This window comes from Juglans regia, chromosome 1 (genome assembly GCF_001411555.2).
Source record: "Juglans regia cultivar Chandler chromosome 1, Walnut 2.0, whole genome shotgun sequence".
Taxonomy (NCBI): domain Eukaryota; kingdom Viridiplantae; phylum Streptophyta; class Magnoliopsida; order Fagales; family Juglandaceae; genus Juglans; species Juglans regia.
In genome coordinates this window covers 34,530,362-34,555,225 of record NC_049901.1, presented here as the reverse complement: position 1 = coordinate 34,555,225, position 24,864 = coordinate 34,530,362, and the positions used below count along the sequence as shown (strand labels likewise).

Sequence of the window (24,864 nt, the reverse complement as noted above, 5' to 3'; positions counted from 1 at the left end):
TATATGGGTCAGGGGCCTAGTCCTTTTCCTTTTGGGCTTGGGTCAATCCTTTATTAGCTCACGGGCCTTAGCGAAGTGGGCTGGAGTCATAGTTTGTTAGTGCACCATTTGGTGCCACTTAGGTCCAAGAGGAATGATGTCGTGTTTCTTCTTACACACAAAACCTCTAATGTCAACGGTGTCGTCGGTGGTCTTGTGTAAAACGGCGTTGTCTGCAACTTAAGTATGAGTGACAGACATAGACAAAACGACGTGCAACTGGCTGAACGCCAGTGTCGTTTAGTACAAGAAAATTTAAATTCTTGTAACTGTTGGTCAAAATAGAAACGTTTCGACCAACAATGTCGTCTTCAACCTCCAGACCCTTAAAAGCCTCGACTGAAATTCTCAAATTCTGTGTGTTCCCGCATTTTGGATGATGATGATGCAGCGAATGATGAGTCCCCAACACTCTTGAACCCTAGAAGTGGTGAAACACTTGCGATCAGCCGAAAAATGTTTTGGAAGGTCTTGGTTCACCTCTGTTTTGGACACTGCTCGTTTGGCCCTTTCAATGAAACTTTTCCAGTCGTTTTTCTCTAAATAGTACTTGGTAACCATATTTTTCAAATTGCCAGGGTACTCGAGCCTTCCCACAGTGATTTGAAAAAGCTTTTGTGATAGGTCCAAAAGTCTCCTTAAGTGATTGTAATATGGAAATGTGATTGTCAAACCAAGCATTTGCCTATTAATAGTCTTTTCTATACAAAAAAAACAATCTCTCTATCATCATGACAAGCTCTTGATACCACTGATGGAATTTGTGGATCTATTTGGTGAGAATGCCTAAATCATTACTTTAAAATGTGAGGACGGGAGATGAGTACTTGAAAGTGGAAAATACCATCGCACTCCATGCCAGGAAAATTTACTCATTATAATTTGAAAAATTACATATAATTAACAGTCAAACGTACCAAAAAAAAAAAACGATACAAACTCCAGGCCGGTGCAATCTTGTACGGCAGCATTATTCCTTCTGGAAGAAAGAGAGAACAAGATCTGTGTGTACAGAGAAGAGTTGTGTGTCCACAAAAAGCTGCTCCATCGGTGGCAAACAGTGCGTGAGAAACATGTTAATATGGTTTCTTAGCACTCACAACAATATAGAGCATTCAGAGCAAGGATTGGAACAAGTTGCAACGAGAAAAAAAATCATATTCAGAGTAAGGCTAGATTGGAACAATTAGTGGTTCTGCAGTTCGTTCTGAGACTATCAATTTGGCTAAAAATGACAAGTTTCTTCAATCTAACCTTTAAAACTGATATGAACATGAATAAGATAAAATAATATCATGCTTCTTAACCAATGCTGGGGCCCTAGGTGGAAAAAGTTCGGCTCGATATGTCTTTTAAGAGCTTTTTTCTTTAAAAAAAAAAAAAGAACAGAAGTAGCTCACGCACCCTACGGGACTCAAACCCAAGACCTCACTTGCCACCCCATTGTTTTAGGGGTGGAAGTGCCACTTGTCTGAAAGGCCATTGGCTCTTTCTAAGACGTCAGCCTTTTTTATTCCCCTTTTGACATTCTTATGCAATGAGAGTCAAAATAAATGATGATCCTCAAATGGAGAAAAAGAAAACAAAAACCCATACTTAACATGTTAGCAAGTTAATTCCTCAAATAATGTAGTGTGCACTAAAATAGGCTTACACAAACTAGTAAAAATCACGTTGGATGACAAGGAAACACACCTTCATAAATGGACGATCACGACTAGGGAATGAATCGATGAAACTCTCCTTCAAAAGCAATGATACCTGTGCGGTATAAGAATTTGTGTCAGATCTCCAGCAATATGTTTTATAGTTTGCTGGAGTTGGTGTTATCAAACAATTGTCTTGTGGCACAAAGTGATCTACATCCAATATTTATACCAAAAAAATACTAATTTTCACTTGAAATCATCCATATGGATGAGGTCAAAATTGAAAATGATGCCTCTATCATTAGCTTGGGCTATGGTGTTTGCTTTATTTATTTATTTTCACTAGTTTTGGTTATACTTTATTGGTGGTAGATCAAACTCCACTTTGTCTGCTCAGTGTACCCAATAAAATTATGCACCATATCGTCTTATTTTCCAACTTTGTCCTAAACTTGTCAGGCAAAAAGATGTAGCAAATGCGCACACATTCTCTCATTTTCACCCAAAGCTAACACAACTGCAAGGTTCCTGAAAAAGTGAACAATGAAATTTTGCCAAAAATTCCTTCGCAAGTTATCACTGAGGCTTTCAAACGCATCGAAGTAATGGTGTCCAATTGAAAGATAGCATGGTCTTGCTTCAAGAACAGGTTATATGTAACGGGCTAAGGCACCGGTCATGACATTCTGATCCCTCAGCTAAGTTTTACATCATACTCTGGCATTAATTTCTAAATCTTATCCCTTGCATCTTCAATCTACAACTGAAATATCTTAATAGGTAATGATTACTTATTTCATTGAGCAAATAATTTCTTCGAATAATTTAAGTACCATAACAGACACAAAAGAATAATAGATATCGAATAATTTGAGAAGAGTTTTAATACTACATTCATTGCTCTCATTCCTAAAAAGATGGGTGCTGTGGAAATGAGGGATTTTCGTCCTATAAGTTTGGTAAATGGGGTGTATAAGATCATTTATGAGGTATTAGCTAATTGTATAAGTGTGGTTATGGACAAGATTATAACGAGGTATCAAAATTCATTTGTGAGGGGAAGACAAATTCTTGACTCAGTTTTAATAGCAAATGAATGCTTGGAAAGTAGAATAAGAATGGGTAAATCTGGAATTTTAGTTAAATTGGACATGGAAAATGCTTTTGATCATGTCAATTGGGAATTTCTCCTTTACTTACTTGGGAGATTTGGTTTTGGTGAGAAGTGGTGTTTGTAGATAAAATATTGTATTTCGACAGACTAGATTTTCTATATTGGAGAAACGCACTCTGGTTGGGTTTTTCAACAGCTCCCGTGGATTGAGACAAGGAGATCCTTTATCTCCTTTCATTTTTGTATTAGTTATGGATGCTTTGAGTTGTGTGATTGAAGCGGCTATGGAAGGGAGTTTTTTGTCGGGATTTATGGTGGGTGATGAGTCTCGGGGCAGCATTACTGTTTCTCATTTACCTTTTGTAGATGACACTTTAATTCTTAGTGATTCTAATCAGGACCATCTCCATGCTTTGAGAGCCTTATTGTTATGCTTCGAAGCTGTTTCTGGACTTAGAATTATTTTATCTAAGTCTGAAATTGTCCCAATGGGTTCCGTCATGAATATTTTGGATCTGGCCAATATTCTGGGATGTAAGGTAGCTTCGCTACCTATGAGATATCTTGGAATACCTTTGGGTGCTCCTCACAAATCTATTTCTATTTGGGATGGGGTGATTGAGAAGATTGGGAGAAGGTTAGCTGGTTGGAAAAAGTTATACTTGTCAAAAGGACGAAGAGTTATATTGATTAAGAGTACATTGTCTAATCTTCCTACATATTTCCTGTCTTTTTCCTTTGCCTTTGGGGGTGGCTAAAAGATTAGAGAGGATTTTCCGGAATTTCTCGTGGGATAGTAATGGGGAGGAAAGAAAGTTTCATTTGGTGAGTTGAAATAAGGTTTGTCTTCCGGTTTCTTGTGGATGATTGGGAGTGCGGAATTTAAAGCTTTTCAACAAAGCCATTCTTGGTAAATGGCTTTGGAGGCATATTAATGAGAGGAATGCTTTATGGAGACATATTGTGGATGTTAAATATGGGAGGCTGTGGGTGAGTTGGTGTACGAATGAAGTAAGAGGGGTTGTATTGGGGTGGGTTTGTGGAAAACCATTCGGATGGGATGGAAGGATTTTTTCAAAAGTCAAGAGTGCTATGGTTGAAGGAAGGAGATCGAAGCAAGGAGATCGAAGCACTAAGTTCTTTTACAAGGTAGCTAATTCACACAGGAGATCCAAAAACATTGAGATGCTGCAAATTGATGGTGCTGAGTGTCGGGAAGAGCAAGCGATAAACAATCATATAGTTGACTTCTTTAAGCAATTATTTTCTGAACAGGTGGGTTGGAGACCTAAACTGGAAGGGCTTGTTTTTTACTCCATTGGGCTTAGTGATGTCCATCGATGGAGAGGCCTTTTGAGGAGTTGGAGGTTTATGACGTGATGAGGAAAATGGTTAAAGATAAGGTGTCGGGTCCTAATGGTTTTATTATGGGTTTCTTTCAAATATGTTGGGGTGTATTAAAAGATGATCTAATGAAGGTGTTTCAAGAATTCTATTCGGCTGGAGAGTTTGAGAAAAGCCTTAACGCCACTTTTCTTGCTTTAATTCCAAAGAAGGTGGGGGCTTCGGTGATTAAGGAGTTTCGACTATTTAGCTTAGTGAATGGGGGGCGGGGGGGTATACAAGATTATCTCTAAGGTGCTAGCAAACTGCCTAAGTGAGGTTGTGGGGAAAATAATTTCAAAACCCCAAAATGCATTCGTAAAGGATAGACAGATTCTAGATGCGGTCCTTATCGCAAATGAATGCATAGATAGTAGACAGAAAGCCGGTGTTGCAGGGATTATTTGCAAGCTAGACCTGGAAAAGGCGTATGACCATGTTAATTGAGACTTTCTTCTTGATCTTCTGGGGAGATGTGGGTTCGGGGAGAAATGGTGTTCATGGATCCAATGGTGCATAACAACGGTGAAATTTTCAATACTAATAAATGGAAACCCAATTGGTTTTTTTAAGAGTACACGAGGATTAAGACAAGGAGATCCATTGTCCCCATTACTCTTTGTTATTGTGATGGAAGCGTTGAGCAGAATGACCTCGGCTCTGGTTGCGAATGGTTTTGTGGTAGGTTTCTCGATTGGATCTCCGGATAGGAGACTTACTAACATTTCACATTTTTTATTTGCAGATGACACACTTTTCTTCTTCTGTGAGGCAGATCATTACCAGGTTCGAGTTTTGAAGGCCCTTCTCCTCTGTTTTGAAGCAGCATCCGGGTTAAAAGTTAACCTGGACAAATCAGAGATGGTGCCTATTGGAGGGGTACAGCGTATCAGCCAGTTGACTAATACTTTGGGGTGTCAGATTGCCTCGTTACCTAGGACTTATCCGCCTCGAGCAGTTACATTATGGGACCCGATAATTGAGAAAGTAGAGCGCCGACTAGCAAGATGGAAGAGACTATACCTGCCTAAAGGGGGTAGGATTACTCTGATCAAGAGTACTCTATCTAATCTACCAACCTATTTTTTGTCCTTGTTTCCTATTCCAGCGAGTGTGGCACTTTGTCTTGAGAAACTTCAAAGGGACTTCTTGTGGGGTGGAGTGCGGGAGGAATTCAAATCTCACCTTGTCAAGTGGGAGAAAGTATGTAGCCCTCTCTCGAATGGTGGTTTGGGCATTAGAAATATGAGATCTTTCAATCGGGCGTTACTGGAAAAATGGTTGTGGAGATACCATAAGGAATCCGAAGCTCTTTGGAAGATGGTGATGGAGAGCAAATATGGGGTTTTCTTTTTTTTTTTTTTTTTTTTTGGGGGGGGGGGGGATTTGGTGCACAAAAGAAGTGAGAGGAGCGTATGGAGTGGGGTTGAGGAAACATATAAGAAGAGGGTGGGAGGTGTTTTCTCATCACACTAGATTTCTCCTAGGAGAATGAACTAGAATTAAATTTTGGTATAATACTTGGTGTGGCAATGGTGCTCTAAAAGATACATTTCCCTCATTATTCCGGGTTATAAGCGATAAAGATGCTTCAGTTGCGGAAGTCATGGGGAGATCAGGGGAGCAAATACAGTGGAACATCAATTTCATTAGCGATGCACAAGATTGGGAAGTTAGCAGTTTTGAAGCCTTTTACAGCCTTTTGTATTCCACAAACACAAGCAATGCACATGATAGACTGCGGTGGATACCTGCAGCTAAAGGTTCCTTCTCGGTTAGCTCTTTCTATAAGTCTATCACTCAAGAGCCTCACACTCAGTTCCCATGGAGAAAGCTTTGGAGACATAAGGCGCCACCCAAAGCGGCGTTTTTTGTATGGACTGCTTCATTAGGTAAGATCCTCACAATAGATAACTTGAGGAAATGTGGGTTGATCATCCCTGATTGGTGTTGTATGTGTCGGAAGGGGGGTGAATATGTGGACCATCTTCTACTACATTGTGAGTCAGCTAGAGGGTTATGGAATGAGGTTCTTGGTAGAGTAGACTTGGCTTGGGTTATGCCTGGGACAGTTGTGGCGGTTTTGGCCAGCTAGACAAACATGAGAGGTATTCGACAGATTAAAGCCGTGTGGAAGATGATCTCTATATGCATCATGTGGTGTTTGTGGCAGGAGCGTAATGAACGGACGTTCAAGTACAAAGAGAGATCGATGGAGGAATTGAAACTTTTATTTCTTAGAACTCTTTATACTTGGGCTATTGCAATAGACTTTAATGGCTTAGATCTTCATAATTTCCTTATCTCTATTGCCCCTACTTAGCTAGGGCAAACTATACATGTATCAGGCTTTGCCTATTATTTGATTAATAGAAATTATTTACGTATAAAAAAAAGACATTGATTTTAAAGTGGGGGATGGCACAAAGATTTATTTTTGGCATGATACTTGGTGTGGGGATTCAGCTCTTAAATATGTTTATCCTAATATTTTTAGGATTGCTATAGATAAAGGGGCTGCAGTGGCTGATTCTGATCATTTTTCTAATAATATGTTTCATTGGACTCTGGAATTCACCAGAGATGTGCAAGATTGGGAAGTAAGTGAAATTTCTGATTTCTTTGGAAGATTATATGATAAGAAGTTTGATCAGAACAGGGAGGATTGTCTGATGTGGGTGCCTGCAGAAAATTCCAAATTTTCTATGAGTTCTTTTTACAAGGTGTTAACCAGTCATGGCGTTAAAGATTATCCCTGGAAATGTATTTGGCAAGCTAAGGTGCCTAGTAAGGTTGCATTTTTCTGTTGGCTGGCGTCTCTTGGGAAAATATTACCCACGGATAATTTAAGGAAGAGAGGTTTATTGGTATTTGATTGGTGTTACATGTGTAAGAATGATGGCGAATCTGTTGACCATCTTTTCCTTCATTGTGAGGTGGCGACGATGTTGTGGAATGAGATTTTTGCTAGGTGGGCATTGCTCGGGTGATGCCTATGCATGCGGTGGACTTCTTTGCTTGCTGGCAAGGTATTGGGAGGAGAAGAAGCAGTGCAGTAGTGTGGAGGATGATCCCCGTGTGCTTGATTTGGTGCCTATGGTTGGAGAGGAACAGGAGGTGCTTCGAAGACAGTGAACATTCTTTGGGGGAACTTAGGGGGTTTTTCTTTAGTAATTTAAGTTTTTGGGTGAAGAATCTTGTTCGAAATGAGAATATTTGTAATGTGTTGTTTTAGTTGTGTTGTGTTCTAGCTTGTATTAGGTGTACTCAATTGTATACATCCTATGTACTTGGGCTATGCCTATTTACTTGCAATAAAATTCTCTTATTAATTATAAAAAAAAAAAAAAAATCTAATAGATGCCAGTGCCACCAACTATTACAAAGGACTCAAACCAAGATTGCATAACATCCCAATTTAAATCAAGATCGACAAACATCCCAGTTGGGACAAAATACAAACCTTATCATCATTGGACTGTACATTCGTAATTGTGTGTGAACGGAGCTTTGAGCAAAGGGAGTCCAAGTAAGACCTAAGCACCGCTAGGAAACCCTTGGCTGCTTCGACCTGCATTCAAAGAAAGAAACAAAAGTTAACATAGCACCATAATTGTACTTGCAACATCACTACAAGGTACGAATCTCATCTTAAAGTATAAAGAACATGACAGATTGGGCATCATGTATATCTGATATGAGAAATATTGTAATCAATGTGATAAGTATTTGTCTAGGTCAGACGATGGTCAAATGAAGACAAGAGCCCATTTTAAAAAAACAAGGCAGTGAAACGAAAGTTCAATACCAAAAATTAGGGATTATTTCCTAATATAATCAATGGCAATGTAGTGATCAGACCACTGTCTGGCATTCTGTGATCATATGTAACAGGTCAAACCAGTCAAGGGAGCTGCGGTGCAGTTCTGCAAACATAGGATGCTGATATCTATCTTATCTTGTCAGGTTGTAATCACCATGTTGTGGCCAATGGCAAAAGAAAGAAAGAAAAAACTAGCAAGCACAATCTCACCAATCTCATGTAGTATTAATGGGAAAGCCACAAAGCCATGGGGAAACCATAATGGAGTGGTTGCAACAACAAAGCATACTCCTATGAACTTTATAGATACAGCATATTAATCAACTAGACTCCCAGTGTCGTCAGGTTCTCAAAGAAGTGATTGCAAACTAGAGCTGCTACTTGCGCAATCTTTCTAAAGATTTTCACTATAATGTCAAACAATCAAAACAATATAATTCCGGATACCATGTTTTGACATAATGTCTTTTCTAATATAAACGGAGTATCTAGAATCTTATGAACAAGGGCTTCCTGCTAACCTGTATTCATCAATAACAATAACAGCAGGCAAGAATTGAGAAAAAGAAAATTTGACCCAGGGGATGGAGGATGTGAGGGAAGGAACAGTGAGGATAAAACAGATCAGGCAATAGCATACCTGCACGTCTGTGCATTCATAGACTGGCCGTTTTCTCCCCAAATAACTTTCTCCAACAAGCTTTGCATGATAAGGACTTAAGGAGGAAAGTAACTCCTTTTGTTTTGGCAGTTGAGGTATTGACGATGACTTCACCTAATGCATATGCAATATGGATTAGATAACTTGGCTGCTAAACAGTGGTCCAACTAGATATTGCTCTATCATGGAACTAAACAAGGCAAAGCAGTTATGTAAAGTAGGTAGCAAGAGTAAAACATCAAATGCGATAAACATTTTTATAAGTAATCAAAATTGTTTTTTGATACCGTAGAAATTGAAAAGTGATAAACAAAAATATGATGCAAAAGAAAAGCATGCACCCAAGTGCCCTTTCCCTTGCATCAGCCTTCATGAGTCCTCACCCATCAAAACTATTTGGCATCATTTCTAAACTTAAAGCCACAATTAGATCTCCTCCATGCCATAGATACCAAGAACCCAATGAACATAAACATATTCCAGGATCCATGGGCCTCGGCCCCTCAAGGATCCAAGACCTAAAAGAAGGATGCTATCCAAGTCTCAACCAATGCCGATCATGGATTAGAACAGAATCTACTGGATGTAAAACTTTGATATGGCGCATCACTTTTCTTTCTTAAATAATAAAAAATGGTTAGCAATGATTACTGAAACAGCTACAATCTTCTATGAATTTTCTGCCTTGCACCATGTTTTTCTATAAGAAAAAAGTGAAGGACAGAGAAACTTGGACAATGCATCCCCCAACAACCAGTCTATTTATCGAGTCAAAATCAGGTATCCAAATCAAATTTCTTGAAGAAAATACAAACCTGGTTCTTGTTTATGTCAACAAGAATGACATTAGCCAACTTTGACTGTACTTCATTGGTTTTGTTCCTCACACCGACCTGTATAGGGAAATTAATTTTAGTAATGATCAGGTGTCAAAAACAGTACTAACTAAGAAAATGATGAGATTCAAAAAAAAAAAAAAAAAACCAAGAAAATGATGAAAATGACAAGGGCTGGAAGCCACATTTGGAACTATCTCCTTCATAAGAAACCTGACATTTTCCAACTGTATGCTGCAGTTGTGAGAAGGAAATGCTGAATCCAACCAACCAAACTTGCAAGAATCTATGGTCTATATAGGCCCATTTTATTCTGAGTTAAGTATAGAATGATATATTATAGCACAACTGATTAATACTTACAATGTAAGGGACAGGTGCATCCAAAAAGTCCAGCATGTCATTTGGTAAAACCTGGATGTTTATGCACATGATTAAGACCCAAATAGTTTAGAAAAATCATAAGTAACAGAATCATCCTACAAAGTATACTTTACTTAAAAACTTCACAGGCAAAAGCATAACTCTATACCGGCATTAGAAGGCTTTGCCACTGGTAGGGACGGATTAAAGGGATAATGGACAAAACTGAGGCAGATAAAATTCCCTGTACATAGAAAAAATTTGAAATCCAATAAAATCTCAACAAATGACAAAATCTAGAAGATTCAAATAGAAAATCTACAAGGCTTTAGCAATGAATAACTCATAGGAACTAACAATGACCCCAACACTTAGCATGGATTTCTGCAAATTTGCCCAAGCCCAATAGAAATAAGATATTAATATGAATTGATATGGTATCCCAAAATCATCCTACATGTTTTATAAATTGGGACCAAATAACCATTTCACATTTGTCAGATGATGCCCTCAGCAACCAAAAATAACATTGGTGTAGAATATGCATCTTCCACAGACCATCATAAACTAAACATGAGGCGAACTACATACCAGATTGGAACAAACAACCACAATCTGCTTCTCCAGTAGTGCCCCTGCAAAAAATGTTAAGACCTGCAAAGTGCAAAGAGAATCAAAACCCATGTTTCAGAAATTATATAAACCTGGACAAGCAACACAACTGTTAAACTTCAAAACCTATAGATTAAAACAGCCACCTGCAAACAATGTCACTATAGATTCAACATAAGATGCTGGAAGAAACCACTACAGTTGCCTTGATCATAACAAATTCATATTAAAAATACAGGATATCCATCAAATGTGAGAGCATTATAAGAGAAAACAGAAATATGTGCAGGAGGCTTTAATGTTTAATAGTTTATATTCACGTTGCATTTATTACCTACATAAATTTATTTCTATAAACATATCCACACCCACATGCATACTCATCCAAATGGTGAGAAACAACAACAATAAAACAAAAGCTATAAATTTTTTTTTGAAAGGTAATCAAGAAGTTTTATTCTCAAAAGCTATTAATTTGGGAGTTCTATTAATGAAATACAAAGACGGGTACAAACTGGGTATCAACTTACATTCTCAAGTCGTAAGGAGCCACATATGCATGCAATAGCCCATACGGATAATGCAGTTGCTTCCTCCTCCGCCAAGAGTGCACTGTGTGCCTGATAAACCAATAAAAATAAGATGCTATTGACCTATCATGCCTAAAATAAGATGCATTTATTCTATGCGAGTGGAGAGTTGTATTCTGACAAAATAGCTATAGAAAAACTAAAGCCATAATCCACCACACGTGAAGCAGTTAGGTTGAATCTACAAGGTTCTCAGCAGAATCATTTTTTTCAACAAGTTATCAGCAGAATCTACCTCCGCAAACTGCAGACTTGTGTTGCATGATCTCAAATCAATAGTTGAGCCAGCAATGTGTAAAACCATTTCATCTGGTCTGTGATATTCCAAAGGATGCAAGTGCTCCAAAGGATGAAACCTAAGTGTTGAACCCCTGGTAGGGCAATGTAACTGGTAATATTCACATATAATCTGTAATGACCCATTGTTGTTTGCCTGAAAAACAGGGAAATTCAACCCTTAAGAGTAGACCCAGGATTGTGAGGCAGACAACTTTAAAACATGTAAATAGGCATATCTGAAAATGGCTCATTTGCACCTTAGCCCACTCAAGAATATCAACGAGGTCACTGGGATCTTCCTGGCCAGAGAAAGATGCGTCTTCTGTTTCCGTATCATCAACATCACTTCTAAAATTTCTGTCTTCACTAGGAGAACCCTGAAAACTGCATACAAAAACAAATATGGCATCTCTAAGCAGTTATCAATAAAAAACAGTCCTAATTAAAATGCCTAAAACACAGCCAAGAATCAAATATCATTACTTCCAAATTTGTCCTTGCATGACAGAGTAAATTGTGTTCATGGGCTTAGGGAGGGAAGGCAAAATATAAATAAAAAAATAACACAGATTTCTGCATGTTCCAGTTAAAATTATCAGTTTTTATTCATTTTATCACCTCAAAAAGGGAAAACAACATGCATTCTGAAGGTGCTATTGTCCCTATCACATAATACACTGACCAAGAGAGATATACCTAGAGGAAGATTCAGAGCTTTCATACTGATAATACCGCAGGAGAGGCAGAACAGCATTCGGCAAACGCCTTTCTACCACTTGTTTGTTTCCCAAGCAATCATCGATATTCATATCACAATCTTCAGAATGAGCAGCACTAGATTCACTTTTAGCTGTCACTGTCTCAGAATATGCATCTATAGGAAGGACGCGATTATCAGCAATACCTTTCTTCAACAAGCCAAAGTCTCCATCAAGTACTTGATGCTCTTCATGACTCCCATCAGCTCTAACTTTTTCAAGTTTAGACTCTCTTAAACTTAATCCAGAAATTTCTGGGGTTTCGTTCTTTATGTCCCTTGCAGCTCCACGATCCAGTGATTCACAATCTGAATTTGCACCTACATTTTCTTCCAAGGTTTCTGCCCTCCCACAGTCCTCGGGGGACACCAAATTTAAAAGATCAATACCTTTCATCAACCGCTCCAACCTTTCTTCTGTGAATATGCTACAGGTGAATAGTGAACAATGTCAAGATGACGTGAACAAATATGAAACGTCTATTTTTGGCATTGAATAGTAAAGACAAAGCATTGTGTCAAATATAATTCTACTCACTAGAAACATGAATTTTCACCCAATGTTTAACCACCAATTATGTGGACCAAAGTCACACACACAGTGGTTTGCCTTCTGTTAACAACTAAAAACTTGATTTTTTTCCACGAGAGAAAATCTAAATACACAGCCATTATGGAAACACATCTAACTCTGTTGAGAGTTTTCTTAGCCAGGAAAACCCAGATGCCAAGTTATATTACTTGTTCTCTTTTTCTCTGTTTCATAGTGATCAAATGAAGTGACATAAAATACCCTTTGGCATCTTTCATGATATGCAACATTTGATGGATATATTGTTGGCTCCATCGAATGATAATCTGGATAGCACAAGGAGTCTAGCTGCTTAAAGAGCCAAGCCATTGTGTTTGGAATAGGAGGGAATTCAAGGGCAAGGAGCAGTCTGCGTGAAGAGACGAAAAAAGGGATTCCGTGTTCTCCTAGTTTCAAATTGTCCTTGTAATACAGCCTTGGGTTCTTTCTTCGATTTATATATCCATCCAACGGTGCCTTTTGGTATGCCTTGTGTTTGAAATTTTATTTGAAATTTTTTTCTCATCCCCTTCCTTCCTCCTAGAATGGTGCCTGTTGGTTAGCTTCCAGGGTACTAGGATTATGACCCATTGAAACTTGTACTGTTTAAAGCCACTAAATATCAAACATCATATGTGGTTCTGTCTGACAGTAAGCAAGCTTTTCTTTTTTATCAAATAACATACATGAACTTAGATACATATCGTTTTTTATCGGAAAACAAAATTTTTATGAACTTAGATATATGGCATATAAGATGAATGTTAAAACATATATTATTACGTTCAAAATATGCAGCATGCACACACATATACACACAACTTCTTCTGATGGCAACTCCCACTTAAGTAAATTAATCACATACAAACATACCTATTCAACACACCAAAATGCAATTCGAAGAAGGGAAACCTCGAAAGAATGCAATAACATCTCCTTGTGGTCAATATATGACGGCTTAAAGATGGACGGGAAGGCAGTTTATCTGAAATCATGGAAAGCAATCCAGAGGGCTTTTGTACTAGTTCATCAACTAACACACAGCACCCGTACATTGTTGAATCATCGGCAACCTACAAAAAAAAATGCATAGGTTTGTAGCAAAGAGAAAAAAAAAAAAAGAAGAGTGAAATAATTTTAAAAGTATATCAGCCAGAGCTACTATGAGTAAAAAGGAAAGATTCCTGCTTTGGTGCGGATGTGGCATAAAGTCATTATTTACACCCTCAAATGGCAAGCTACCACACCACCCACTCATAATTTTCCAAAAACTCTCAGACTGGATTATCTGCCAAATAAAAATTTCTCCTTGATTGATACGAGTTTTCAAACAGAACAGATTTTGTTTCATAAATATTAAAAGAAAAAACCATTTTTCACATTTTTCTATGCCACTCTGCATCTCCATGTTGCAGCCCCACTTTATTCACCGCCTCCTTATGTTGCACCACAGAAAAAACCACCCATCCATACTATAATTTTGCAATGAAACCCATTTGTGAAAAGTGCAATAGGCCACAAGAGTGAAAACTGAAAAGTGACGACATTTATGGAACCAAAACTCGTTTTATCATTCTTTGATAAACAATGGGAATCGTTCAATAGGCCACAAGAAGCAGTTATATATTGCGCTGATTTTGCTTCCAAACTGAAACCATTACAAGGTGACAACACATGAAACACACTAAAAGGTGAAAAAACCAGTAGAACAAAGGACAGATTCTTACAAGAAGATCGCAGAATTCTTTTCCAAAAACATGAGAGAAAGCACTTCAAACTTCCTTTGAGATAAGAAGGAGAAAGCGAGATAATCTGAGTTTGTAAAGTATTGGTTTTGAAATTCCCTTTCAACTTTAAAGATTACAGGACTTTCCTTTATTATCTCCTTGATGGTTTGTGTATGCCCTCAGTATCTCTGTCCATCTCTCTACTCTGTTCCTCTCTCTCTCTCTCTCTCTCTCTCAAAATTTCGGGAATGATCTGGTGTAACTGCTTTTTCTTCCAAGAAAAATAGGAAGCCTATGCAGAAGCTTTCCATTGGGATGTGTAAAACCATACTTTTACATCTTATCTGGACTAAATTAAATCTCAAAAGTTAATAACACAATTATGCAATCCTCTCAAATCTTGCTTGCCTTCAAGAAGGAAGTTCTCCACCTTGAGCACCATATGCAACCCCAAACAATCTTTGAACATGACTCAATATGCCAGTTCATTGCAAAATCAGCAACTTCAAAACATATTTTGTCCATTGTAATAATGGTAATTTTCCAAAACATGTGCCTCATGAGACCTATAACAATTCTCCAATTTAAATTAATTTCTCCCCAGATGATAATATCCTTCCTCCAAAATAGGCTATAGCTCCTTTTGGGATCTTCAGAGAGGTTTCAGAACTGATGTTACCATTACTCAATAGATAGATAATTTATTAAATAACGCAATCATCACTTATAAAAAAAAGAATTAAATAATGTAATCATCAATAGGGTATGAATCTCCGACATTATTGATAATACTGGCCAACTGGTGCTAACAAAGCTCAGTAAACATCGACACAACAAAGATTTCTGCAAGTTTTTGGTGTACATGGATTGCGCTTCTGCACTTTTTAACAAAGACGTCTTACTTGTCAGAAAAATATTTCTGGCAGTTTTAGCACTAACAAAGTGTATGGGCATGAAATTATAAAAGCGCACAGTTCAGCATTGGTGAAATAATGGAAGTTGGACTAAATGACCATGGTACTCATAAGTCAATAAGCTAGACTCAAAAGTAACCAAAGAGCAATTGTATAATCGAGGAAACCCAACTTGATTAGTACACAATACAAAGTGAAAAGCTAAGAAAGAAAAGGAACCTAGGTAGAGTTCTAGACCACAGAATATAAAAAGCAATCTCCTACATGAAGATCAACACTGTAATTTAAAGTATCAAGAACTTCACTGCCATCCCAAGAAACATCAATGTATAGGCCAAACAGCTGATTTTGAATGGTAATAACAAATGAAAGCAACAAGATATAATAACATCAGTAGCTCACCTGTAACCGGAATACAAAAGAGAGATCACTTTGTTTAAGGTGTTCCTGCAATATAAACAAGAAACAAGTCGATCAAGATTTTTTCCTCAATTATACTTGGAGCTATTAAAGTTACAAAGTTGAAGGAAAAATACACCAAAACTTGGTAAACTTGAATTATTAACATGTGCAAGTAAGTAACATAGGCATTAGCTGGCTGATGAAAAAAACTACTTATAAAAAAAAGGGTAATATTAAATACCTGCCCGAGAAGAATTTCATTCATTTCACTCATGGAAGGAGTTCTCTCAATGGCATGAACCTGAAATCACATACCACCAAGTTTTAGAAACACCTGCATAGAAGTTCACATCTACTTTAAGAACAAACAAAAGGAAAATCTACTTTGGGTATAAAGCAAATGAAAAAGAAACAAAATTAAAGACTAAACTCTCAGGCCAGTCAAGTACATGGATTCAATAAAAGTTCCCAGATCCCTCCTTTACAAGACCAATAACTCCCATATATTAAATGGCTAGATGAACCACTTCACTACAAGGGCCAGTTACATCTTCCCTTCATTGTAGGATTTCTGATATTCCACAGTGGTATCGCTTCCCATTAAGGTAAGAATATCAAAAGCTTAATAACAATTTGACAACCTATGCAAATTACCCAGAGTTTCCAGTTAGTCCTTTCTTTTCTTTTGTTGCAATTCTTAAGAGAGTTGGAAGAGGTTCAAACTATCAGGAAAGCAATTGCAAGCATAATTAGAGCAAAATCTTAAATGTTTTGGGGTTTTTAAATAAGAAAATTTTTTGGGATTATTTCAATGGATAAATCATTTCTATTCGAAAGGAAGGATAAATAAACCATCCTTAGTAAATACGCAAAGTACAAGCAAATGGCTTTAAAAACATAACATTTAAATCTCAAAAAGTCCTTAAAATCCATGAAGGTAGGAAAGGAATGACAACTAAAGATGCTATCCAGTAAAAAAGGGAAAGAAAAGCAGGATATTTGAGGGGTTTCGTGATAATAATTTTCATTCCTAGTGAACCGGGGTGCAATTCTATGGACATGCTCCAGAGGTTACCAACTTCCCTCAAATTCCAAACTTCCATGATGATTCTTCTTGTGTTAGTGAGATGGAAACTGAATAAACTTCACAATTCATAAACTACTTCCTGTGTACTTGGACATTGCCTAGTTTCATTCTATTCAATAAAGATTCTTACTTATCAAAAAAAAAAATTCACAATTCATAAATTCACAAAAACGCAGCTAACTTAAAGTCATGTGCAAAAAAAAAAAAAAAAATAGCTCCTAACTTTCAAATGCACAAACTGATCATTCAACATATGATCCATTAAGCATACACCCAACCTCCAAGCCTCCAGGGAAGCAAAATGAAATAAGATCTTTGTATTTGAGAGGCAGCTCCTTTTCTGGAGGGTAAACAAGTAAGACCTAAAAACAGAAAAGGAAAAAAAAAGACACATGTCAAATGCTTAAACAAATAACCAAATGCAAATGAATTCAAAGTTTTGATAAGAATACTGCCCACCTGAGGTTCAAGGCTGGGTTCCACACACGATTGATTCTGAAAACTTAGTGCGCTTCGCAATTTTCCAGAACCTTCAGACCTTCTGGCATTGTATAGCCTATCAAGTGCTTGAATATCACAGTTGGGATGAAGCCCTACAACTACCATGCCCTCAAAAAGCCTTGTTGGTTCCTTTAAAGACCTATGATCCTACACACTTGTAGATGATAGATATTACAGAACTACTATAGATAAATGCACAGTGATAAAAGAATTCAGAGCACAAACAGAGACACAATCACATTCCTATAACAAACAACTAGATGAAACAAACGGGATGACCTATTTACATCAAATCAAACTCAGAAAGCCCATCAGTAACAGCTTGCTGTTTTCCTCCATTGAGGTGAATTAGTAACATTAGCATAGAGAAGTCCACTGAAACAAAATAGCATACCAAGTATTGCAACTGAAAGCTTGCCCACTGACGCTTTTGGCTAGTCAGAATTTCAGGATTGTAAGTTGAACTTCTAACTTCGGGAGGTTGCGAGAATCCTTTTAGCACTCTATTAACTTGACGCTGCAGTTTTTGAATTGTGCTACCACCAGTATCCTCTTTCAAAGAATATACCACAGATGGCCGTGGCGAATGAGCAGCAGTGGCAGCAGCCGCTGCAGCAGCAACAGCTCTTGCAACATCTTCCGTTGTCTGCATGAAGAATGAAGCACCCCATCCTGGGCTACCTGTATCTTCATTATTAGCCATCCTAAAATCTTCCCCCTGCCACATACATAATAACATGACAAACTAGAATACAAATATCTGCAAAGGCACAAAGTTTGATATTCAAGACCTTGCAATTACAATTGACACTGGAAACTCAAACAATTAGCTTGGTAACAGACGATGGATGTTAACAATTACAGCATAGATTTTTTTTCTTTACTAAAATTCTCAGGAAACTTGTAAACTGTACCTGTATTCGAAGACAACATAAAAAACTATATCTAAATGAAAGGGAAAATCACAATTCAACTCCTGTAGTCACTTCAGAACTGTTACAAAAAAAAATATATATTTTTTATGCTTATAAGCAATATTTGGACCTTCCCAACGAATCTAGAGATTTTCAATACCCATTGCATAATCTAAACTAGTAAAGAAAGGATTAGCAGAAACTAACAAAAATATTCCTTTTTTTTTCTTTTTCGATGATCGAAATGATCTAAAACCCAATCATGTGCATGATTACTTCTAGTTTCACTGCATACCTGCGTGTGTATTCATGTATATCAGGCGTATATACACGTATATGTATATAGAAATTTTCATAAAAGCATCTGACTTATCTAGTGATCAAGATGCAAGCTTGAGCACAATTTAATGAAACAAATTTAAACGATGAAAAAAACAAAATTTTAGATGTTTGGTGAGTTAATTCACGTTCTATCCAACTCTGACAGTCACACAAGTTCACAAAATTCCAAAGGCGAAAAAAGCCACCAAAAAAATAAATAAATTCTCACAACTGAACGAATTCATGAAACCCACGAAATTAACGTCACGGCAAACCAAAAGAATAAAGGAACTTCAGTATCCGTGTCTGAAAGCGAAAAAATAAACCAGAAACGGATTCAGCGAACGCATAAGAACAAGAGATATCACCGAGGAGAAACAGAAACATAATAAAAAACGAAGCTCACCTTTGCACAACCTATAATTGAAAAGTTTCAGAGATAGCGAATAAAGACGGACAAGAAGAAGAAGTTCAGGCGGCCATAACAAAGCTCTGCATCTGGAAAAAAAAGTCCACACAGAGAGAGAGAAAGAGAGGGAAGGGGAGACGGGAGATGCGTGCCAAATTAATCGACTAAAAATTAAAAGAAAAAACGAATGAAGGTGTTGAAAAATGGCTGCGGAATGGGAGAGCAAAGAGGACCCACGGCCTTGGCCCTTGGGTGCGTCCAAACTGCAATACGATGAGAGGAAGGAAGCAAGGAAGGAGAGAATTACGAGAGGACCGTCAGTTTCTGTGCGACTCAGTGCCATCGCTACGCTTTGGTGGGTCTTATTAGGATTAGAGCTCCTGTTTGTTAACGAGGTTTTGCTATTCTGCCCCTTTCTTTTTCAACCATATTAATTAATGAATCTACATGCACGTCATTTTCCTATCATATTATTATAAATTAATATTTATATAATTTAGTTTTAACATCATGAATCTCGTTGTATTTCATGAGGTTCATTAAATCGGTCGATTCTCCTCTTAAAATTTTAGTTATCGGTAAGAAAGGATTTCATATTGTTTGATATTATGGAGTTCATGATTTATAGTTAATATTAGATATATGTTTGGTCTACGTAAAAATTTAATAAAAAAAAATTATTAACTGATAATTTTATAAAATAAAAAAAATTAATGTAATAAGCAGATCTGCTTTACAATAGATAATATTTTATGATATCACAAATTATATGAAGTTAAGCCAATTTATAAATTAAGTTAGTTTATAAATTTTGTATAAAGCTAATAATTTTTTCATAATAATAAATAGCTGAAATTTTGTGTATTTCTTTTTTCAATGGACGGTGCCAACAAACGAATTTCGCTCTATAATATGAAGACAATACAGTAATATTTATACATTTGTGTACATGCTTGTTTGGATTTGTAGCTCATCTCAGCTCATTTCAACTCACCTCATTATTATTCATTACTATTCAGCAATTTTAACTTACAAATCTTACTATTATTCACAACTCATCTCATTACTATTTACAATCCATCTCAATTCATCTCAGTTCATCTCAAGTCATCTCAAGTCATCTCAACTTTAATTGGAGGATGGTGAAATGTCTTGGGTGTGAGCATTTGTACCATATCCATATTTTTTTCCCAGATCGTCTATTTAGATAGTGAAATGAAATGAAATAATTTTAGATAAAAATTAAAAATTAGATAAAATATTATTTTTTAATATTATTTTTTACTTAAGATTTGAAAAGATTAAAATTTTTATTATATTTTATGGGAAAATGTAATAAAATTATAATAAAAAAAATATGAAATATTTTAACTATCTAAGCCTAAAAGCTTGGGAATAGTCTTTTTCATTTATTCACGCCACGTGGTAGGCAGTAGTGGGCATTCGTTTTAGGGCAGGTTTGGGGGCTAAAATAAAACACAAAATTTTCATTTCATCTCATCTCATCATTACACCTTTTTCAAATCCTCATATAAAATATAATAAATAATTCAACTTTTTCAAATCTCAATACACATTTTTCAAATCTCAAAATAATAATAATATTAAAATTTAGTATTTTAAATTTCAAAACAAAATATAAAATTTTCATCTCACCCTCCTAACCTACCCTTAGACTTGGGTATTGGTATAAACGGTTTGTGGTCAAAGATACGAGAGAGTCAATTAGTTTTTTCATGATTTTATGAAATTGTTTTTATAAAAATAAAATAAAAAATTAGTTTTTGAGTTATGATGCAGCATGATGAGGGAGACATAAAAATGTGGGCTTTTGCACTCGTGTCGTGAGAGTGGGCCCAAGTTGATGGCTAACATCATTGTACACAACAATGATACTGTTCTACTGTCTTGGTATCCTAACATACCTATAAAAAAAAATTAACAAAAAAAAAAAAAAAAATTAATGATGTGTAATTCTTTTATATTTTAAAATTCGAATATTTTTATAAAATATTATTATAAAAATAATACTATTTTATAAAAATTTGAATAATGTTAAGTATAAATTTTAAATAAATAAATCTCATACAAATCCTTTATAAAAAAAAAAGAGTTTTACTAATAAAAAATAATTTTTTACACTTTTTAAAAGTGAAATCTATTTTTTTATAAAATTTTATGCGATATTATCTATTTAAAATTTGTATAAATTATTTTTCGCTATTCTAATCATATGCTAATACTATAGGCATTTAATATTGTATATGAGATTTTAATAGCACTATTTCCACTTACATGAAATTTTTGTTACGATTAGATTAAAAGCCTAGATTTTGGGAAAAGCATATATTAAAAAAAATAAAAATAAAAAGGGGGTAGGTGGTTGGTGGCATGGGAAGTGAGGATACATCACTTGAGAATTTCATTAAAAATATTAGGAAGTCGGCAAATTAATCAATAATTTGATTCTGTAGGGCAAAGTCACAGTTTTAAAAATTAACCAATAATCTTTGTTTTTTGTTGCAACTAATTTTTTTTTCTGAATTAAAAATTTTCTTCATGTTGAGCAGCGAGAAGAAAGGGAGAAAATAATTAGAAATAATATTTGTAATCATGGACTATACAAGCGTCACGCATTCTTTTTTAAAAAAAAAAAGGTAAATATTAGATTCACATGAAAAAATTAATTTTTTAATAATAAACTTTAATTTTTTTCAAGATGAATATATAACACTTACACAATCTATAACCGTAACTAACGTTATTCTAATTTTTACATATATCAACTGTTTGGTCCAATGCCTAAAAGGGTTTAGTAACTGTGTTTATTCTATACTCGCACATAATATATTTTTTCAGTAAAAAGTTAAAAATGAAGCAAACAACGGTCAAATTGACCTATTAATGGTAGTTATGGCATCCCGTCAACTTTTCAACCTGCTGACTTTGTGCCACTAGACCCATATAATTGGCAGACTGCAAATTTCGTTGGAGATGATCATCAAGATATAGTGGAAAAGTGAACCATCAGTTGGAAAAAAGGGGAAATATAAACACACAGAAAAAGTCATTCTTGATGGTTAAGAGAGAGATTTTCACACACTGGTGGCTGAATGAACAAAAGCTAAAATCTGAAAGTTCAGAGGATTCAGCTATATATTGGTGACTATGGATTAGACTCCAAAGACAGACAGTTTTATGACAGAAAACAAACCCATGCAGTAGATTCCCACTCGGAGGTTAGCCGATGGACACTTATGACCAACCAAGCAATCAAATCTTCCTGTCAAAACTCCAACTTTGAAGCTCTTGCATGCAGAAAGCAGCATTCAATTCAGAAAGTATTATTGAGCTCTCTCTCTCTCTCTCTCTCTCTCTCTCTCTCTCAGCTGCAAAAAAATCTTTTGGTGCCGACCTGAATACTAGCTAGATCTACACTACCCAAAGGAGTGTGATCTTCACAATATATATATCCTAATGAGAAGATCTTCTTCAACCGCAACTGCTTATTTAAAACAAGACTATAATTGCGTGGAACTCATATTTTATTTATTTTTTTTAAAATAATTATATGGTGGTTGCCTAATTCATGATTGTAAATATTTTTTTTTTTTAACTATTTAAAACCTAAATAATCCTATCATTATGTTATATCAATAGATCGATATTGTTCACTAATACTTAAAATTTGTTTAAAAATCAAATAAGATCAATATCTAATCTCAAGACGGACTTTATATATATTTGAGACGAGGGTATAATATTATATGTATGATATTTTTCTTGTAATCAAACAAATAATATCAGACAATCTGTTGAAAAAAAAAACATTGAAGATGAGGTCGTGCATGCATGGCACATGCATCTAGATCGATCGATGGACCCTAGCTAGCTCCCACACAACCAATATTATTTGCGCCACTTGCGGAGTACTACTGCACTAGACCGTGTGGAGATTTATCAATAAGCAAAAAAGTGAACAGGTTGATGCTTACGGTGTACTTATCTACACAGTGTTGTTGGGGATGGATAAAGCTTTGAGCCTCAGATACCTCTACACGCAAAAAATTAAAAATTAAAATCTTCTACCCTTTTTTCCTTTCGGTCCGACAATCATCTTGGCAAAGTTTATTTTAATTTACTTGGATAGATTACTTTTTGGTCAAGGATCTTGTGCTAGTACAAACCAATAGAATTCAATTTTCACATGCTTCGTAGTGATCGTACGTGTAGATCATCACAAAGAGGGAGAGATCGGCCTCTTTTACTTCCAAAATTAGTGGCCGTAGCTAATGGTACTGGAGATTATGTGCTAGGAATTGTCTTGATTAATTTCATGTACTGAAGAAACCATGCATGCATGTCATGCACCCCTTCGTCACGTCACCTACAAAAGTTTTAACAAGAAAAAAGTGAAAATTCTCGATAATTGTTTACAAAGCAACGTGAGTTTGTGTGTGGAACTTACTTTTGTTTTTCTTCAAAGGGGTCTACATGAGAAATGATTACTTCTACGTCATATAAGGTATATATAGACGTTAAGATAAGTAGTTATCAAGACCAGATTTGATTCTTATAAAGATTATGATCTTTCTCAAAAAACTTCTATACTATAGATTAACGTCGTTATTAATGTGATAGATATTGATATGTCTGTCACATTATAAAAAATGATAGAATTTAGTGTTAGATCACGTGAAATAGTGTTACACTTCGAGATATTATATATGGGTAGAACTTTTATTTTGCAGGATGTGTTATAATATACCATAATTAAAGTTTTAAGTTTTACTATTCTATTTTGGATTTATGTAAAGGAGAACTTTCTCTCTCTAGTAAGGTCTTTTGCTTCTTCAATGGACGACCATGACAATTTTGTGTTGTATTAACTCCATCAGGTGGGCTAAGCCCAACTGTAAAGAGGCACTAAGTGGTCAGCAGGGTCCAAGTTGATAGTTCCTGCGCATCTCATTGGTCCCACCTAATGCAATTATAGCCCAAGTAAAGTTCTTCACGGTTTATAGATAACCAATGAACATGATTCATGCGCTAAGGACAAAAAGAAACACAGAAATGAGCTGTCACTGTGAGGAATGTGATCTATAATTCTGGCTAGTATTTTCTCCCTTTATAAAAGAAATTAGGAAATAAGTTTTGGGTTATTTTCACTAATCATGTTCTTATCTTGATAGTACATATTGGAGGGTGGGCTCCAAAGGTTTATCCCCACTAGGTAATATTAGGAAAGGAAAAAACTTGATTGAGAAAGAATATGTTATGCTCAAGAAGAAAAAAACATAAACAATTATGGAATATAAATATGGATGCCAAAGTGGAGGACCAAGTGCTAAATACTTTTATAACAAAAATGTTAATATTTTAACATGAAATAATAAATTTTAGCATCTTCGATTTTCTATGATCAACGATATTAAATAATAACAGCTAGAAAACGTATCTCCATCCATCTCAATTTGATGAAGAATCTAACCTGATTATGAGGTAATTACCTCCGAGTGTCATCCGATAGCTAGAGGCACAATTATGTTGAAGGTGAGAACCCTAGCTAGTTAACCCTCTTAGTGCTTAAATAGACTTTTGGTCATCATGAAATCTAGAAGTATTTGTGTTCTACTATAACTCATTAATTAAGAGATATATTTGAACTAGTATAAACTCATAGGGATATGGGTGTGTGGGACATTGAGTCTTAATAAAACTCTAACAAAAAGGGCATTGAGTATTGACAAATGTCTCCAATTGGCACTATTTTGTATCAGCATTTGGCCCAACCAATACACCCACATCAAAAATAGATATTGTTTTTCATAACTATACATATTATAGATGACTCATGGTGACTTTTTAGAGTTGTATATATGTTGTAGAAGAAGTTTAAGAGCATGATCAGT

General features: G+C 35.8%; 1 protein-coding gene across 1 annotated transcript; it reads right to left on the bottom strand.

The window, feature by feature from the left end:
• Positions 1 to 704: 704 nt before the first annotated feature.
• LOC109008595 lies at positions 705 to 19,297 on the bottom strand. The gene is made up of 19 exons (XM_018988759.2): positions 18,950 to 19,297; positions 17,703 to 18,026; positions 17,267 to 17,455; positions 17,086 to 17,169; positions 15,962 to 16,021; positions 15,721 to 15,765; positions 13,551 to 13,750; positions 12,046 to 12,534; positions 11,607 to 11,733; positions 11,306 to 11,503; positions 11,011 to 11,100; positions 10,460 to 10,522; positions 10,038 to 10,112; positions 9,869 to 9,919; positions 9,485 to 9,562; positions 8,649 to 8,783; positions 7,649 to 7,756; positions 1,735 to 1,800; positions 705 to 1,078 (listed from the first exon to the last, which is right to left on the bottom strand). The coding sequence occupies exons 2-19, from the start codon at positions 18,009 to 18,011 to the stop codon at positions 1,010 to 1,012; spliced, it is 2,436 nt and encodes an 811-aa protein (XP_018844304.2). The 5' UTR covers positions 18,012 to 18,026; positions 18,950 to 19,297; the 3' UTR covers positions 705 to 1,009.
• Positions 19,298 to 24,864: the final 5,567 nt, after the last annotated feature.

Excerpts from the sequence above, each read along its gene's own strand:
- LOC109008595 (XM_018988759.2), bottom strand. The coding sequence starts at position 18,011 with ATGGCTAATAATGAAGATACAGGTAGCCCAGGATGGGGTGCTTCATTC. Across the intron at positions 17,456-17,702 it reads GCTTTCAGTTGCAATACTTG|GATCATAGGTCTTTAAAGGA; the intron begins GTATGCTATTTT and ends ACAAGTGTGTAG. Across the intron at positions 10,523-11,010 it reads GCTCCTTACGACTTGAGAAT|GTCTTAACATTTTTTGCAGG; the intron begins GTAAGTTGATAC and ends TGCACTTTGCAG.